Below are 15051 nucleotides of genomic sequence, written 5' to 3'. Positions count from 1 at the left end.
AGAATTTCAGGTGCCGTCATTAAAACCGAGCTGTGTAAAAATCTTTCATCATTCAATCATTGATCAATTTACTGCATGATGAAATGATATTTTAATTGCTTCTCTTCTTTTTGAGAGTAGCCTGTAGTATATACATTGGTTTGCGTTTCTGTGTCATCAAGAGTTAAAAATATTCATTGAAATGAAAAGCCGTCAAATTTCATCTCCTTACCCTGCACCAGAGTGTAGAACGAGTCTATCGATGACAAGTTGGTTGTTATGGAAACATCCTCGTCCCTCCCTGACGTCTCAATATCCACAGCAACAGCCCCTGATGACATGTCGCCATGGAGATTGGTAACCACGCCAGTGGGGAAGGTAACATTAGTCAAACGACCCTCGCTGTCATAACTGTAGGTACAGTGAAGAGGGAAGGTGGGAGGAGAGGGTTGGGGATGAAACATCAAAAGGGTTTTCTCATCATCTACAATACAAATACGCATGGCCACAAACATCTAGCTCGGATGGGGCTACATAAGACGTGACACAAACAGCAATCATGATTCTACTCACTCATAGAAAGTCGTCCAGCCAATTTGAATGCTTTTCGTTGCTAGTAAGCCACTGTTGCCATGGTAGCTAAACAAGACCAGCTCTTGACCCTGAGCTGTGAGAGACTTCAGACCACCATTTGTTCCGATGGTCAGCCAGATGACCTACACATGGAAGCATGGCCACGGGCAAACATGGATTTTGTGAACAATCTCCTGGTACGGTTTCATAACGAGATATCGTATCCTGGTGATTATTTTTGAAACCCGGTTGAGTAGTTTATCTTTGTGTGAGGTCTTAACTCACTTGATTGTCGGGAGCAACCACACGTACAGGCATCCTGTTGGTATCTCTACGTATGCGGAGGGTGTTGCCGCTGCTGTCAGTCACAGCTGTTAAATCCTCCTCGTTGCTGGAAGAAAAAAACTCAAAATGGTAAATTATGTGACTGCTCGGGGGGGGGGGGGGGGGGGGGGAAGGATCGGGAAGTGGAAGCTTACAAATCTCGTTACCCACACCCACCTGTAACTAAAATTATATTTGTAGTCTCCAGAGACCAGGGAGAGTGTGAATTGGTGAGTTCCATTTAAGTCAAACACGTAGAGCTCCTGGGAGGCCGGAGAGGCCACTTCGTAGGAACTGGGACCAGATGCCAAAGAGCCTGAGGACACACACGAATGTGTTTATTTCGAACACTTCAACCTCAATTTGTTTGAAGGCATTAGTTAATCCACAACACTTTTGGGATCAAAATTAATGCGTGTGTTACACACACTCAGGGTATCAACATGAGGCTTAATTTGTACCCACTGTGGTGCAAAGTTGGACAACACATGTCCAAGCAACCAATTTAAACTCAATCAAATGACTCCATACCGGAAAGTGGTTGGTTGCGCCGGATTGCTCGGATGCGGATATTTCCGAGATCGGCCACATACAATGTCCCATCAGGGGACACGACCAAAGAGGAAGGACAATTAAGTCTTGCATCTTTTGCATAACCATCTCCTGTTTGGTAACAGTCACAGTTGGCATCATTCTGCAGGAGGTAGATCAAAGAGATAGGAAGTGAGACAGATGATTAACAATAATTACAACGAAAGCCTTTTGGGGGCGACATGAAAAACAACAGCAGCCGATATATGAACGAAGAAATTGAGTGGTTTAACTACCTTGCAGTCACAATCTGCCGGTGTTCCAGCAAGGAAGGTAATTTCTCCATCAGTTGACACCTAGGAACAAGCGGTTTACTAAGTGAGGGAAATGAAAGTCTCTTTTGAGAGAAGAGAGCCCAACTGAAAGTAATATCGAGAAAATCTATTTATCTCCTTTTAAATGTTCTCTCTCTCTCTCTCTAGATGGGTTGCTCTCGACCACGCTGCTCGTGTGTTTATTAGGTGTTTCCTACGACTCATCATCAAGTCAACTGTAGTTAGAACGTGGAACTAAATTAGATATAGAGTCAAGCCCAAAATTATTCATACACCAGCGGTATGAATAATTTCGGGCTTGATCCTATCGATATTGCAAATAGATCAGATGTATTCGAGCCCGAAATTATTCATACCCCCTGCGGTAAACACTCACACACACAAATATGCGTGTTCTTGTACTCATGACATTGTGAGGACCGGCATGAGTTTTTAACCAACAGAGTGAGGACATTTTGACAAAGTGAGGACATTTTGGCCGGTCCTCACTTTGACACCCTCTAAATTGTGTGTGTGTGTGTGTATAGATATCTGACAAATCGAAAACAAAAATTGAACTAGTCTGTCAACCTGGTGGGAGTTTCATAGGCCCCCCTAGCATGCTTGGGCCTCCAGAAATCTTTCCCCTCCTCGCAGTTCGGCGCCCCTGAATCATAATGATTACCTGTCGAATGCGATGGATTTTCTTCTCGTCCGTCTCTGTGATGTACAGAATGCCATTGTAGGACAAAGTAATGGCTGTTGCTCCCTCTAGCATGGTCTGAACGGCCCTCTTTCCCATTGTGTATTCAATCCCTGGGACTTGGCAGTGCATGGGACGGCCTGCCACAATGCGAACCTGAACGCGCACACAAACAGTAATCCTCAATGAAGTTCTGGAAAGAACTAAACACATCATGTCGGTGCTTTCTTTCTACCTGAGTCGGAAATACAATACCTGTCTATTTTCAGTGATCTGCAGCACAACATTGTTGTCCAATACATAGATGGAATTGTCCATGGGACTGATCGCAAGATCAGTGGGCCATTCCAAACGAACCTGGATGTAGAGATGTCCAGATGGAGAGTTTTATCTCAGACAAACTCTAATCCTTTTAGGACATGTTCTTCCCAGATATACAGTATGTATAGTGCAGGGCTGCCCAAGTTTGGCCCTCAAGAGCCCCAATCAAGCCTTAGCGACCAGGTAATGGCCTACGTATCTCACATTTAGCAAGTGCCATTTTCAGAAACCGTCGGGGTCCACAGATGAATTTCAATATTCATATTTTCACATAACACGGCGCAGTACACGTAAGTGTCACGTCACCTGTCTTATGTGCATGCTGGTATCACATGTCAGAGGTCGTGCTGATGTCAAATCATTGCTTCCCAGCACTGTGGAGATGATCCCGTTGCGGTCCACTTTTCTGATCATCGTCCCATCCACAAAGTAGATCAAACCATTTTTGTCAACTGCAATTCCTGTCGAGAGAAGAAGACAAAAAAAAACACATAACCAAAGCACAGCATATCATTTCACATTTTTTGCTGTCATCATTTGTTGTCTTCATCTCAGAGATGTACATGAGCAGTCATCATTGTCATCCACTCCCTCCAGCCACTCGTGTCTTCACTCGAATCTTTTGTGTCAAGTCTGACTCGTAACATCAGTTTATTTGTGTTTAGTATCTTAATTTCTTTCAGTCTGTGTGTTCAGCCCGGAGCACACCGCAGGGTTAGCCCGATTTTAAACTCAACCTCGCGACAACTGTAAGGATGTTCCGAGTACCCAAAAAGATACATTTAGCAAATAATCCTGTTGCTTGTGGTGTGTTCAGACTTAAATCGACCGGAGGGAAGGACTTTTTGGCCAGCTTTGATTATTTTGGCGTGACCGTTAACTGTGTGTCGTGTGCACGCAGCCTGTTGACAGTGACGTGCAGCCAATCAAAAAACGAGGTGACGAGGCAACGCGGAATCACCCAGAATCAGAATCAGAATCAGAATCATCTTTATTGGCCAAGTATGTAGAACACACAAGGAATTTGTCTCCGGTATAACACGCTGCACTAGTATCATCGTAAACAACAAAATCATTGAACCATTTTAGAGTATACCAGTAGTTTTGTAGTACCATTTTGTGGTGCAAGAAGAGTGACTATGTCAGTGACTGTTTAAGGAGTTAATGGCTAGAGGGAAGAAGCTGTTTAAGTGTCTACTGGATTTGGTGCGCATGGATCTGTAGCGTCTGCCTGAGGGGAGTGGCTGAAAAAGGTGGTGGGCAGGGTGCGGGGGATCCAGGAGGATTTTCCATGCCCTTGTCTTGATTCTTGCAGTGTGCAAGTCCTCAAGAGTGGGTAGGGCGGTGCCAACGATTTTTTCTGCCGTCCTAACTGTCCGTTGAAGTCGGATTTTGTCCTTTTTTGTGGCGGCCCCAAATCAAACCGTGATGGAAGAACACAGGATTGATTCGATGACTGCCGTGTAGAACTGTCGTAGCACCTCCTCTGGCAGGCCATGCCACGGTGGGGAATTCAAAATCAAAACAGTCATGTAACAACAGAGAGTCTGTGCTCACGCTGTTTCCACTCCTTTGACCGAGACCTTTTCTTTTTAAATTGCCTTTTCTCTGCAAATCACAAACTATGTCCACTGCATCGTCTTCGTCCGCCATGTTTGTTGACTTGAATAATAAGAATAATTTTAAATTGGATTTTAGTTCATGAGTGAGCGAAGAATGGAGCAGGAGATCGACAGGCAGATCGGTGCAGCATCTTTAGCGATGCAGACTCTCTCTCGGTCTGTTGTTGTGAAGAAGGAGCTGAGTCGAAAGGTGAAGCTCTCCATTTACTGGTCGATCTATGTTCCCGCACTCACCTTTGGTGACCATCAGTGGATCGTGACCAAAAGAACAAGATCATGGATACAAGAGACCAAAATGAATTTCCTCCATGGCATGTCTTGGCTCTCCCCTTGGAGATAGGGTGAGATACTCAGTCATCCGGGAGGGGCTCAGACTCGCGCCACTGCTCCTCTGCAGTGACCAGCCAGATAAGATGGCTTGGGCATTAAGACGCCTCTTGAACTCCTCCCTGCTGAATAGTCTCCTGATCCGTGTGTTTATTTGAGATTAAATTGTAGTTTTGTTTCTTGCTATTTCATGTTTTTCCGTGCCCCTTGGTCAGCACCATTATTTGTGCATATCAATCAACTTTTTCCAGACACTTCTGTCTTGTCGAAGTGTGTCTCATGGTCTTATCAATTTGTTGGTATTTAGCTCCCCGATGTCTTTCAGTCTGTCTATGAATTGTTGTTTTAGCATCATGGTTCCTTCCTTCCCACCGTGGTGAGTCTTTGAATTACTCTTGCTCTTTTTATTGATGTATTCAAATTACTACACGTAGTGCACTCATGCCTTGCCTCACTGCTTTCCTGTGCTTGGACCCTCCACATTATTCCACCACTACCACGAAAACCTAAAGCCATGACAAAGAGTTCTGGGCACAGGCCATCAAGAGGAGACGCTGGAGGGACTATTTACAGCTTCCTAGGTCCGCTATTTATTTGCTAGCACCTACCGCCAGAAATTCCATCAAGGAGGAAGGAGATTGACCAAAAAAAAGGTGGATATGCATTACATTGAATCCGATTAAGTGTAACAGACAAACAAAACGGTTGCATTTTCTTTATGCTGCCGAATGCATTTCCGAAATAGTAGCGTACATCCCAGAAACCCGAGAAAAGGGTAGCCAGTGGAACCTCCGAGATGTGAAATTGTATGTGTGTGTACCTTTAGGCCCCAGTAACTGAGCTTCTGTGGCTTTTCTTCCATCTCCACACCGTGCTTCATCAAACGGCGGACATTGTTCACCGGTGCCAGCCACAACCTCCCCATTACCTTAAAAAACACACACGCACACAATAAACGTAATGTTATCTGATGTCTCGGAATAACTAAAATATTTTGTCAGTCCTGTATATCTTTCTTATGACTGAAACAGCATGCTGCCAGGAGGCAAATAGAATCGGGACTTACTGATGAGGTCCCGGGCACCACTGAGGTTCTTTGGTCGGTAGATCCGTCGTGAGTTGGTGTCTGACACATAAAGCTGTCCTGTCACTGGATCAGTGGCCAGATAATATCGATGGGCAGGGTTGTTGCTAAGAGGGAATGTACGGGATAAAAACAACAAAGATTTGGTTTAGGACAATGGTGCATAATGTCATTGGATTCAACTCCCTCACCTTGTCCAACAAGATTTTAAGGGGAGTAAATCTATCTGGAGGAACACCGATCGATATGAACTCAACAACCAAACAAAACACATGTCCATTTCGTGTGTATTCAGAGGCTTGTACACAAATTTACCCGAATAACACATTCCTGCATTGGCAGTACATTCCTGCATTGGCAGTTTCACCACTAAGTGTATACTTCATTCGTAGCTTATTGCATTTGTACTTGTACTAGTTTCAAAGTTTCAGTTACCAACTGAACAAGTTAACAGCCAATTGGAGGGCACACATATAGACAAACAACCATCCACGCTCACACTCACACCTAGGGACGATTTAGAGCAGTGTTGGCAATCCGCCAGCAATATTATTATTATTAATATTATTATAATTATTAGGGCAGCCCGGTAGTCCAGTGGTTAGCATGTCGGCTTCACAGTGCAGAGGTACCGGGTTCGATTCCAGCTCCGGCCTCCCTGTGCGGAGTTTGCATGTTCTCCCCGGGCCTGCGTGGGTTTTCTCCGGGTGCTCCGGTTTCCTCCCACATTCCAAAACATGCATGGCAGGCTGATTGGACGCTTTAAATTGTCCCTAGGTATGAGTGCGGATGGTTGTTCGTTTCTGTGTGCCCTGCGATTGGCTGGCAACCAATTCAGGGTGACCACGCCTACTGACCGGAGACAGCTGGGATGGGCTCCAGCACCCCCCGCAACCCTAGTGAGGATCAAGCGGTTCGGAAGATGAATGAATGAATGAATAATTATTAGTCTGGCACAATGAGGGCCACCTCAAATTTTACAGTTAACAAAGCAATAAAATTAATCACCTTTATACTACCTCCTGAACTAAATTTCATTAATTAAAAGCATCAACAGTATCAAAATTATTTTGAAGACGTTATAGTCAGACACAATTACAGCTCAAGATAAATTGCGCTTTATTTATTTTCAATTCAGTCTGTCCAAGAATGCTTGTGCACAGTGTTTTCTTGAACTATATTCATCAAGACGGTGGGAATAAAGCCGTTCTATAGACAATCAATACATCAAAAAAGAAAGACCGTGAACCACAACCAGCACTATCTATAGCCTGCTGTCACTCCTTCCTTCAATCTGTGTCTCTCCTTCGCTCTCCTGGCTTCAGGCTGCTGCTAAAGTGATGACTGTGCCACTCATCTTGAGCTGACAACACAAAAATAGACTCTTTATCTGCAACACTTGTCAAGATTAGAAATAGACAGGAAAAAAAATAAGACTGAGGAGGACAAAACAAAACCCACTGTCCATAAAACTGCAACTTGGAGTGTTGTCATTGTTAGTTTCCCAAATTCATCTTATATGAGATTATCTAAATATTTTGCCAACGTGCAGCATGACTGCATTTTAAAGAAACTGTCGGACTTTTACTTTTTTAATGTATTTCCTCACATAAGGGCTCATACTGTAACTGGGTAATGTGTTTGTAAGCGACCATTTTGTATTTTATACATTTGTAACTGCATTTTACTTGTAGTATGCATTATAGAATATGGCCTGGCAGTCCAGTGGTTAGCACGTCGGCTTCACAGTGCAGAGGTACCGGGTTCGATTCCAGCTCCGGCCTCCCTGTGTGGAGTTTGCATGTTCTACCCGGGCCTGCGTGGGTTTTCTCCGGGTGCTCCGGTTTCCTCCCACATTCCAAAAATATGCGTGGCAGGCTGATTGGACACTCTAAATTGTCCCTAGGTGTGAGTGTGAGCGTGGATGGTTGTTCGTCTATGTGTGCCCTGCGATTGGCTGGAAACCGATTCAGGGTGTCCCCCGCCTACTGCCCGGAGACGGCTGGGATGGGCTCCGGCACCCCCTGCGACCCTACTGAGGATCAAGCGGTACGGAAGATGAATGAATGAATTATAGAATATGTATGCTGTTTGTAGATTTTTTTTTACCAGTAAGAAATGCCAGTTGAAAATAATGTACATAACAATTTATGTCAGTAAAAGTGTTTAGAGAAACAATCATTAAGCATTTGTAAACAGGTCAGAAGATGTGTCGCCAAAGTTCTTTGTTATTCGCCAATGCTTGAGACCACGTGACCATGGTTAAAATACATGCTGACACATTCGTGCGTAGGATTCACTCGCTTTCGCCGCGCAGTGAGAAACCAGCCGTCATTCCCCACATTGATCATCATGCCAATGAATCGAGAAGTAGTTTTTAAATGGCTGATGGGATGAGTATAAGCATTTCATGCACCCTGTAACCTGATAACATGATAAGCTGCCCAATGTAGTAACCGCTGTCCCTGAAAGGGTTAAGCGCAAAAATAGCAATAGAGAGGTGGAGAAGCAGTTCGTGAAAGAGAAATCTAAAGGCCTGCACCAACATGGAAGTAATAATGTTTGTTGTGCTAATAACATATCCATCTTTTGACGGAGGACAGTAGAACACTGAATGCTGGGGAAGGTTCATGCACCTTGTCATCATTGTTGGGTCCATAGATTTGCCTGCTACTCCTGGAATTGGCAAACAGACACAAATGTTCCCAAACAGTGATAAAGGTATGGAAAATATTTGCTAATCTTGGCAATAGTCACAAATGTCCGAAAATAGTGACCAGATCTTTTTCACACTTTCTCAAACATTTCCAAGCATCGCTAAAAGAATCAGAATCAGAATCATCTTTATTGGCCAAGTATGTAGAACACACAAGGAATTTGTCTCCGGTATAACACGCTGCACTAGTATCATCGTAAACAACAAAATCATTGAACCATTTTAGAGTAACCAGTAGTTTTGTAGTACCATTTTGTGGTGCAAGAAGAGTGACTATGTCAGTGACTGTTTAAGGAGTTAATGGCTAGAGGGAAGAAGCTGTTTAAGTGTCTCTACTGGGTTTGGTGCGCATGGATCTGCAGCATCTGCCTGAGGGGAGTGGCTGAAAAAGGTGGTGGGCAGGGTGCGGGGGATCCAGGAGGATTTTCCGTGCCCTTGTCTTGATTCTTGCACTGTGCAAGTCCTCAAGAGTGGGTAGGGCGGTGCCAACGATTTTTTCTGCCGTCCTAACTGTCCGTTGAAGTCGGATTTTGTCCTTTTTTGTGGCGGCCCCAAACCAAACCGTGATGGAAGAACACAGGATTGATTCGATGACTGCCGTGTAGAACTGTCGTAGCACCTCCTGTGGCAGGCCATGCTTCCTCAGCATCGTGACCACACCCTGATTTTGGTCAATATTTGTCAGAAGTTGACGAATTGCTACTCAGTGAGCTACTAACTTTATGAAGAAATTAATGGAATTGGACAGAAGAGCATTCTCTGGGTTATATTTACATGTATCGCTAACTGTATGCATGGGTGGAGTTTTCTTCCTTTTGGTATTTTGGTTGACAGGCTCAGGCAGAAGGGGGCGTTTGTGCACCATTGTAGGTGTGAACACAGCTGCGTTGTTTTCCATCCAATGGAGTTAGCTTCCCATCTTTTCCCTCTAAATTTATCGCACGAGAACTGCGCGGTCTACATAGCGGAAGGACTCGCCGGAATCCATCCATGAGACTAGCTCACGCAAAGTACCTTTAAAAGAAGCTGCAAGAAGATCCCCATGAGCAGATGATGGCAAATTGGCCACTGAAGTGTGAGCACTTGGAGACCACTTTCCGTTGCTGATTGTGCATCCATGTTTTTTGTTTTGTTTTGTTTAATGTATGAAGAAATAGGTGCTGTTCAACTGAGCTAAATGAATTGCAGCTTGTCTGAACTTTTTGTGCACTCATGCATATGTTCCACCAAACGAATCTGAAATGTTACACTGAGTAGTTTCTAGCTTAGATCATTTGAGCTAAGCAGTTCATATTTCGTTTTTGTGCGCCAAGCATACGTAGTGTCCATGATATGCAAGAATTACAGTTATTAGCCCTTTTCCCTGGAGAATCTACTTGGAGAGAGGCATTTATTTTTTGAAGGAGTCAACACCTTTAACGAATTGAATAAAGGGGCCAGTAGTAGAACTGCATTGTGCTGAATTCTTGCAGGGATGAAAACATGATCGTTTGTTTCAGGAAAAACGCAACATAATAGAAGAAGGACTCTGCTTTGTTAGTAGAATATAAGGAATTAATCACGCTTACCTATGTCTGAAATCTTTGTTTCTTATTATAGTGCAAGCAAAGGGAGAGAAAGAGAGGAAAGAGGAATTAGAGAACAGTTGGCATTGCCATTAATAGACGCTGTCTTGACTAGTCGACTAAAACAAGTGAAAATGCACTCTCTCTCACACGTACAGATACAAATATTAAAATGACATGTTAAAAACAGCAACACCACAGCAGATATTATCACGGTGAAAAAAAACAACATAATGGCTTTGAGTGACGAGTTGGTGACGAATATGAGCCCTTCTATTTGTGAAGTATCTTTTCACACCGCTTATTTTCAGTTTAAGTCTCTCTCAAAGCTCCAACTGGGCCTTTTATTTTATGGAGCATTGTATTTTTCAGAGTGGACAGTGAATTCGACCGCATTGCTATAAAAGGTTTGGCCAAGTTTGAGAGCAGTGAACTCACTTGGCATTGCTAACCGATGCTTGTGCCTTTGTTATTTTCATCAAATAACATATGCAAAGAAGCAACACTGTCTTTTCTCTTTTCTTCTATTTTGTATAGGTTTCACACTGTTTGTGAATTAAGAAAACAAAGTTTGTCATGAAAAGGCTACAATGCTGGCGGAGCGTCGCTCAGCAGGCACTTGGCCACTGTGAGTCGATATTTGGTCAAACCTAGTAATCTTGCGACGAAAAAGAACATACTGATTTGATGTCTAATCTTAGGTGAAATCATCTCAATCATGACTTGTGTGCACTGACATGAAACTGGTTTGAGTGAGATTTTAAGATTTTTTTTTTTAATTTAATTTTTTTTTACCTGAGCTCCATCACACTGGTAACATTCCCGGAGGGGAAGATCCTCCTGATGTAGTTGAAGTCTCCAACATACACACTGCCATCAGCTCCACATGCCAGAGCAAGAGGTGCCAACAGCTTATTACCCTCTGCTTGCCCATTGCAGCTGGGGCAAGAGATGCTACGGCGACGTCCATTTCCTACAAGAAGATGTTGGAATTAGGGGTGAAACGAGTCTTTGAGTAACTCGATTGTCTCAGGAAAAAAAAGCTTGAGGATCTCATTTTTGTGTTGGGTAACCGTTTATGTCCGCTTCAGGCTGTGACTGACAGTTGTTTCCCCACCCTCAACAACTCGAACACAGGACGCTAACACTTGAAAACGGATATTATAAAAAGGCAAACCACCGACAAAAACAATAAAGTCAAAGATTAAAATTTAAATTAACTGCTCTACAGGATGCAGTGCAGGGAAAATCATGAAGGCTCATTGTGTATTTGGAGCCAACTTACTCATTTTGATAGTAGGCTAATATCGCTCAAATATATATATACAGCATTTGTTTCCTTTGGGGGGGGGTCCTATATGGCTCTTTCAACATTTTGGGTTGCTGACCCCTGGTTTTTGGTAAAAAAAAACAACAATGTTTATAACTGTAGTACAAGTAAACACGCAAATACTTTCTTACCCATAATGCTGCTGATGACAGGAGGTTGTTGGGAAACAAATATGTTCTCACCGTTGCCTTTGTACAGGATACCTAAGGTAAACACATAAAACATTGAAAAGAACACAGGGCATAAGAGGGGTTCACATACAATGAATATAGTTTGACAGTGCCAGTGCCATTAAGGTGTTATCTGTACTAGCTGAATCAGCAGTTGTCCACAATGTGATGTGCATCCCAAGGAGTGTGTGCGTGTGTGTGTGTGTGTGTTCATAAATTCTGATATTTAAAGGTGTTTATAGGCTAACACCACCACCTTGTGTATCCCTGATTTTTTGCAGAGCTGTATGTCATTTGGAAAGGGTGGTCCCCGAAAGTGATGAACTAAAAAGTGGTCCCCACAAATCACATAAACCGGTCTGTGTGTGTGTGTGTGTGTGTGTGTGTGTGTGTGTGTGTGTGTGTGTGTGTGTATGGATGGCTGATAGGTAGATAAACAGACAGATAGATGGATAGATATATAGATGGCAAAACGAGGGCAAACGGAGGAGTTCAAAATGTGGAGCAGAGGTCTAGCAACGTGGTAAATTTAAATGGCTGATAAGAAGATTAAATGGTGAAAAAATATCATGCATTTGTTATTCCAAGTAAGACATAAAAGATTAAGCTCCTGTAATGAGCCAAATGATTCAAATCTGGCAGCCACTTGGCGGCTCGCCTTCATTATACTTCTGACTTTCCTCTTTCCATCCTCTATTGGTTTGCTCCCTTATTTGTTATTGATCGTAACTTGAACTTTCTTGAAATTTGCTCTTTTATTCCTGCTCCCCATTCCCCTACCCTTCTCAATTCTTTCCTGCTTCCTTCTGCTTTTCATTGCATCCTTCATTCATTTGCCTCCTTCCTTCCATTCTATCCCCCTATCTTTATGACTGCTTTGCTTACTCTCGTCTCAACTGTTTGTTCAGTGACTTTGTCTTATGGTTTTGATATCGAGAGTCTATAACATTACTGCCGATCCCAGGGGACACCTCCCTCTACTCTGTGCTCCCCTTTCATCTCTCCTTCCATTAGGAGGTGTTGATTGATTACCATAGGCACAGCTGACAAGGATGCACCCATGCTGTGCCGCATGCAGTCCACAATGACATCGACTATTCAAGTGACTACAAAAAGGGCATGCGCGTGTGTGTGTGTGTGTGTGTGTGTATGTGTGTGTCTATTTGGGTGAGTTAGACAGATGAGGAACTAAAGGAGTGCTCAAATCGAAAAAATAAATAAATAAATAAAAAACCCTCTCCAGCTGTGTTAAGTGGGGGCAGTGCAGTGTTTGCCACACTCTGAATGAACATGTTTCGAAATAAATGTACGTGACCTTGATCTCAATCCCTCCCAATCTAAAAACCTAAATTCAGATGCACTCACACAGTGAACTGGGTGACAAGGTGTTGAAAGCCCCTGAGGACAAGTGGTGCGAGAGGGATGAAGAGCAATAGGATGGATGAGGTGACAAAAAGAGGAGCACACACACTCAAATACAAATCCTCAAGGGCCAGAATATGGTAGCTTCCCAATCAAAATGTCCTTTTCATTAAAAGCAACAAACAAAATGTCATTTGCATTTATATGGAAATTAAAACAATTAGACAAGTAAAACAACATCTCACGAATACAAAAGAAACATTATAAATGGGTAAAGAAAATGATCCTTTTATAGTTACTAACAGAAGAAGCACATGAAATTTTCTGGAAGATCACCGATCACAGATCTTGACCTGACCTGCTAATCTTGATTTTTTTTCAAAACCAAATGTGTACACTAACGTTGTCAAACTCATTTATTGTCAAGGGGCCACATTGTAGTTTCGGTTTTCCATTGGAGGGCCGTTATGACTGTGAATTTTGTGAAACCATATAAATCACCTCCACATATAAAGCACACAATACATTGGTGGATATCTAGTTTTGAAATCCGAAGTCAAGAATAAAGATTTATTGAAACATTGCTTACATTAATGTGATAAGGGGTTTGGAAGCGCACACGCACACGCACACGCACACACACACACTTTTTATAATACCTCTCCTACGCTCCGTTGATTAAAGCCTGTGCAAAAACAATCAGTTTGACAACTACTCGGATTAAAATTATTTTAAACTGCAATTAAATTCATCCTTTTATTCTTGCATGCTAGATTAAACAGTTAATGATATAGAGGGTTTTTTTTTTTCCTGACTGGAAAGTAATTAAAGTGATTGTCACGACAACTTGTTGACACCGAAATACAAACTAGCTCTAAAAAGAACAGCCTTGTATTTAGCTGTATACGTGTTTATATTACCGGTACATGAATCACACCAGGAACATAAAGAGAGCACATACTTAGCAAGCAAGTGGGCAGTGAGGAGTACTGCGACATCTGAAAATACTGTGAAAGGTTTCTTGTGCCTTGATCAGCATGACTATAACCACTCCACAAATGGTTGTATTTTCCACATACTGCAAATTTCATCCACAGCAAGGTCTGTAACTCTAGCCGTCCAATCCAAAATACAAACCCAATTTCAAAGACAAGATGTTCAAACTGGTAAATGTTATTGTTTTTTTTAGCAAATCATCATTCACTTTGAATTTTATGGCTGCAACACGTTCCAAAATAGCTGGGACAGCTGGTAAAAAAGACAAGTTGAGGAATGCTCATCAAACTCCTGTTTTGGAACATCCCACAGTCTTTGATCAACATTGCACAGCAATAGACACTTTAAAGCTCTCAAGAACTTTCTTGATAATAGCACGCTTAAAGTTGTACGATAATTAATGCTACTGTTCACATTAAAAGGATTCCAGTGGTACCTCTACTTATGAAATTAGTTGGTTCCAGAAGAAATTTCTTTACTAGAAAATTTTGAAAGTCGAGACGCATTTTCCATGTAAATGCCCTAATCAGTTCCAAGCCCCCCCTCAAAATTCAGACAGAAATGTTTTCTAAAACATAAAAATACATCAAAATATGTAACAAATACATGTTACAATTAGATTATTGCACAATAAATGAGAGTAGTGCATCATGTAAAAAAAAAACCAAAAATAAAGTAAAGAATTCAAATGATGGTCATTTAACTTTTAACTGCATCCTCGTCGTTTTTTTTGCCCTCTTTAGTCCCATGTTATCTATCTATCTATCTATCTATCTATCTATCTATCTATCTATCTATCTATCTATCTATCTATCTATCTATCTATCTATCTATCTATCTATCTATCTATCTATCTATCTATCTATCTATCTATCTATCTATCTAGCTAACTAGCTAGCTAGCTAGCTAGCTAGCTAGCTGTCTACACACATAGACACGTACAATAGAGGTCCCTCTTAGCCAATGAGATGCCAGAAAGATGCTAGGCCATAGCCAATGGCAGAGCAACTGTAGATATGTTGCATTCAGGAAACTCGCAGCTGTGACTAGCAGTCCACACTGCATTTTTAACTTTCATATCTTGAAATTTCTTTCGTAACATGAGGCAATAGTTTCCTGGTGAGATGTTCCCTA

General features: G+C 42.3%; 1 protein-coding gene across 9 annotated transcripts in view; it reads right to left on the bottom strand.

Moving 5' to 3' along the window:
* LOC127612901 (teneurin-3) overlaps positions 1-15051 on the bottom strand; it is a 205720-nt gene that overhangs the window by 28625 nt on the left and 162044 nt on the right. For 6 of the 9 annotated variants that reach the window (XM_052083740.1, XM_052083745.1, XM_052083744.1 and 3 more), the window contains 14 exons: positions 11521-11592; positions 10855-11032; positions 10063-10083; positions 5761-5885; positions 5515-5622; positions 3052-3206; positions 2680-2781; positions 2407-2580; positions 1704-1763; positions 1408-1570; positions 1054-1192; positions 838-943; positions 553-695; positions 212-390 (listed from right to left, as the gene is read on the bottom strand). In XM_052083740.1, the coding sequence (XP_051939700.1) occupies positions 212-390; positions 553-695; positions 838-943; positions 1054-1192; positions 1408-1570; positions 1704-1763; positions 2407-2580; positions 2680-2781; positions 3052-3206; positions 5515-5622; positions 5761-5885; positions 10063-10083; positions 10855-11032; positions 11521-11592 (1725 nt within the window). The remainder of the gene's footprint in view (positions 1-211; positions 391-552; positions 696-837; positions 944-1053; positions 1193-1407; positions 1571-1703; positions 1764-2406; positions 2581-2679; positions 2782-3051; positions 3207-5514; positions 5623-5760; positions 5886-10062; positions 10084-10854; positions 11033-11520; positions 11593-15051) is intronic. The other 3 variants (XM_052083741.1, XM_052083743.1, XM_052083748.1) reach the window with 1 other exon arrangement.

This window comes from Hippocampus zosterae, chromosome 13 (assembly GCF_025434085.1).
Source record: "Hippocampus zosterae strain Florida chromosome 13, ASM2543408v3, whole genome shotgun sequence".
NCBI lineage: Eukaryota > Metazoa > Chordata > Actinopteri > Syngnathiformes > Syngnathidae > Hippocampus > Hippocampus zosterae.
The sequence above is the reverse complement of the archived record's forward strand: the minus strand, read 5'-3'. Positions and strand labels throughout refer to the sequence as shown.